The sequence below is a fragment of the Tribolium madens genome, unplaced genomic scaffold (assembly GCF_015345945.1).
Source record: "Tribolium madens isolate multiple individuals breed KSU strain unplaced genomic scaffold, Tmad_KSU_1.1 Scaffold_3;HRSCAF=73;Tcas5.2_LG2, whole genome shotgun sequence".
Classification (NCBI taxonomy): Eukaryota; Metazoa; Arthropoda; class Insecta; order Coleoptera; family Tenebrionidae; genus Tribolium; species Tribolium madens.
The window spans coordinates 11,183,942-11,187,322 of record NW_025401006.1 but is presented as its reverse complement, the minus strand read 5'-3'; the positions used below and the strand labels follow the sequence as shown (position 1 = coordinate 11,187,322).

General features: G+C 33.3%; 3 protein-coding genes across 3 annotated transcripts in view; all 3 read right to left on the bottom strand.

The window, feature by feature from the left end:
* Positions 1-3,381, bottom strand: part of LOC123007968 (RYamide receptor) — a 62,537-nt gene that overhangs the window by 41,302 nt on the left and 17,854 nt on the right. The gene's annotated exons all lie outside the window — the stretch shown is intronic.
* LOC123007718 (protein spaetzle-like) lies at positions 236-1,571 on the bottom strand. Its single transcript, XM_044403136.1, has 5 exons — positions 1,550-1,571; positions 941-1,301; positions 650-891; positions 432-587; positions 236-382 (listed from the first exon to the last, which is right to left on the bottom strand). The coding sequence occupies exons 1-3, from the start codon at positions 1,569-1,571 to the stop codon at positions 693-695; spliced, it is 582 nt and encodes a 193-aa protein (XP_044259071.1). The 3' UTR covers positions 236-382; positions 432-587; positions 650-692.
* Positions 1,417-2,947, bottom strand: LOC123007977 (protein spaetzle-like). Its single transcript, XM_044403529.1, has 4 exons — positions 2,598-2,947; positions 2,515-2,545; positions 2,126-2,459; positions 1,417-2,083 (listed from the first exon to the last, which is right to left on the bottom strand). The coding sequence occupies exons 1-4, from the start codon at positions 2,646-2,648 to the stop codon at positions 1,900-1,902; spliced, it is 600 nt and encodes a 199-aa protein (XP_044259464.1). The 5' UTR covers positions 2,649-2,947; the 3' UTR covers positions 1,417-1,899.

Sequence of the window (3,381 nt, the reverse complement as noted above, 5' to 3'; positions counted from 1 at the left end):
AGTTTATTCAAATAAAATAGCTTAAACTTAACACACATTACGGACGCGCACCAGATCACAAAGTTCCGCAAACTGATCGAAAATCATTCATGTTTCAGTTATTAATAGCTAAAGAACTATTTACAGCAAATGTTATTTATTTTTCCACATAATTTCATTCGGACTTAACAGCTTTATTAATTATAGTTAAAAATTAAAATCTATTTACAAATTTACATCGACACAAGTCTGCACAATAACGTTACAACTGTTTACATATTTTATGACTAATTAATTCTAACATAATATTTTATAAAATGTTGAAATAATTTACACACACTGGTAAAACATACAAAAATAAATAGAAACTTGACTAGCATGAAATTTCAGTCCTCGAAAGTTGCTGAAATTTAGTTATAAGAACACATATTGGGCTAAGTGTACTTACACACAATTCTTTTAGAATCCATTAAATCACACATAATTACTTTTCAAGAATTATTAGCTTGGATTTCCACTAAATTGTGATTAATTTCTCTCCTTTTCTCCCATCTAATACTGTGATAATTACAGGGATAAAATCGTCTCAGTTCACTTCTCCACAAAGTCTGCAATATTGACAAAGTGCTAAAAATGAGTTGGTGAAACAAATTTAAATTGAGAAACTTACCCCAACTTTGTTAACTTTTTTCATAAATTACCATAATGATTGTTTAACCGTAAAATTTTAAAGGGGAATAGCTGCTACTCTTACTCTTGTAGGAACAGACACAAGCTGAGGGAAATCGGTATCTATCGACGTACGGTTTTCCATCTGCATCTGCAGTCAAGAGCAATTTTTCGACAAACTTTTGACGACACATTGTTTTAAATTTTTTAACATTGTCGTAAAACTTGCACTTTTGATTCCTCCTGAAAAAAATCAAGTCAATTTGATTAACAACCACATTTAAAAACTTACACACAGACGTCTACGGACACTCCTTGTTTATATCTGTCCAAGTTATAAATAAATTTCAGCTCATTTTTCATATTGTAAGCCACCTTTGGGTACACGACACTTTTACGTGATAAGCAAACATAATTTTGATTATTTTTCTGATCTCGGGTAATTAGAGGCTCGAGTTTCTCCAAATTTCGAAAGAATTGGGAGTACTGCTTTTCATTTTTTAAAACTTGCTGAAATAATTTTTCAGGGTAATTGTCTGTATGTTCACAAAAGGTACGATTTCGGCAATTTGGTCCCACCGTTGCATACAAAAAACCGTTTTCAGTTTCAGCCGAATCCGGAAAAGTCAGCAAGCCCTTAGCATCAACTAAAACTATAAAAATATTCAATTTTGCTCATTTTTTATCAAACACAAATTTTAAAACTTATACAATTAAAAAATGTAACTTTAGATAAAACACACCTAACTCTTTGATAGCACATAACATCACAAAAACCCACATTTTTTTAAATATTACACATAAAACGTCCAACTACCACTCTTACAAGAACTACACTGTCCCCTGAACAGGTAGATCTGACACTAATAGCAAAGGATTAAGAGAAGTTAATAACACTTACCGTCCAGTGCCATGAACACCATTTTCTCTAACCGCAGGAGACCGGCTCCGAAGGGCAATTTCATTACAAAATTCCTTCACAAGAATCAACGCTTTGGTATCAAATTTCCCTTCAAGTCTTATACTGTTTACTTGCCTTTTATTTTATTATGAATCTAATAAGAATAAAAGTTTCAGCAAAAAAATCGGAAACTTAAGCAGTATCAAATTTCAGCTTGGGCCATCGAATTTTTATTTGTAAGATTAAGGATAAAGGTTTTAGTAAAAAAATCTCAAACTCAACCATTTATTTTTTTAAATAAATTTTTACTGGTCGAAAATTTTAAGAAAATTAGTTGTCGGCAAACTCTCCTAAACTCGGTTAAAATTAATAATTGGTTCGTATGCGCAAAGACAGGCGGAAGGAAACCAGAATAAATCCCACACAGGTTTGCCGTCTTCATCGGCAACCAAGAGTAAAATATCGCTATACTTTTGAACACATTTCGTCCTAACTGCTGGCGTTTCTCCAAATGATCTACAAGCTGTTTCACCCCTAATCAAAATGTAATAAAAACTATTAAATTGCTCTACTTACACACATTCCTCTGTTTTTACTCCTTGTTTGTACTTATCAAAATTATAAACATATTTCCATTCATTTTTGACGTTGTAAGCCACTCTCGGATATTGAATTTGGATGTGGGAATCGCAGATATAAAACTCAGTTGGTTTGTACTTCCGATTTTTGATCGATTCTTCCTGTGCGACACTTTGCGGAATAAAATATGCCTCTTCGTATGTTGTGTTTTTCAAAATTTCGTAAAATTTATTTACTGGGTAATTCTCAACGTCTTCACAAAACGTTCTATTGCCGCTACATTTCGGAACAAATGTTTCTTGCTCTTCCAGTGAATTTGGGAAGATGATCCCTGCAACAAAAACAATTAACTAAAAGTCCATTTATTTCTTAATAATAAAACTTACTTTTTCTTGATGGAAATCCGTGAATAAAAAACTAGAAAAAAACTATAAGACAACCCACAAAAAGGAAAAAAGAAATAACGTACCACTTTCATAGTCATAAAATAAACATAGACGTAAACACACTTTACCCACATTCTAAATGAAGTTTGATGCGTCCAACTACGAAGAATAATGTTGAATAGAGTCGTAAATAAATGATTAGGAAGGCGACAAGGCACAAATTTTTCATAAGAGGTGGGGGAGAGGTTAATAGTGTATTACCGGGGTGAAAAGAGAAATTAGCAACTATCATTAACATTACATTAACGGTGCTGAATAAAATAATGTATTTTTAGTTACATATAACATTGGACTTGTATTTTACACAATAGAAATCCCCCTGCCGTTTTTGTAATAAAAAGTTCAATCACGTATTCATTTCACATCACATATGTTTTATTTTCCTTTCCCTTTCCCTTTCGATCTTAAGGAAATATCGTCAGCACCAAATCGGGACAAAAAACTTAGATCTTTTCTATACGAGCAACAGCACGCTGACGGTAACTGGAATGTGTCGGGGACGGGATCCCCATTTTCAGATAAAGACATCATCCTCCTCAACATGTATTTCTGCTTACAACTGGTTATATAGCCATTAGCCCTATCTCCGATGAGATCGCAAGCAGATCCCTCCCTACAACACACAATGTTACCAAAATAAAAAACAACTTTCTACACCCTTCACTTTCTACAAATTTCGGTCCTAATCCCTTGGATAAACCCGTCTTCCTCTTGGTTGATTATGACTTTCCATTTGTTGTTTTTATTTATGCCAACTCGAGGGAAAATCGTTTTGGATATACTCGTGCAGATGAACGCCTCGAAGTC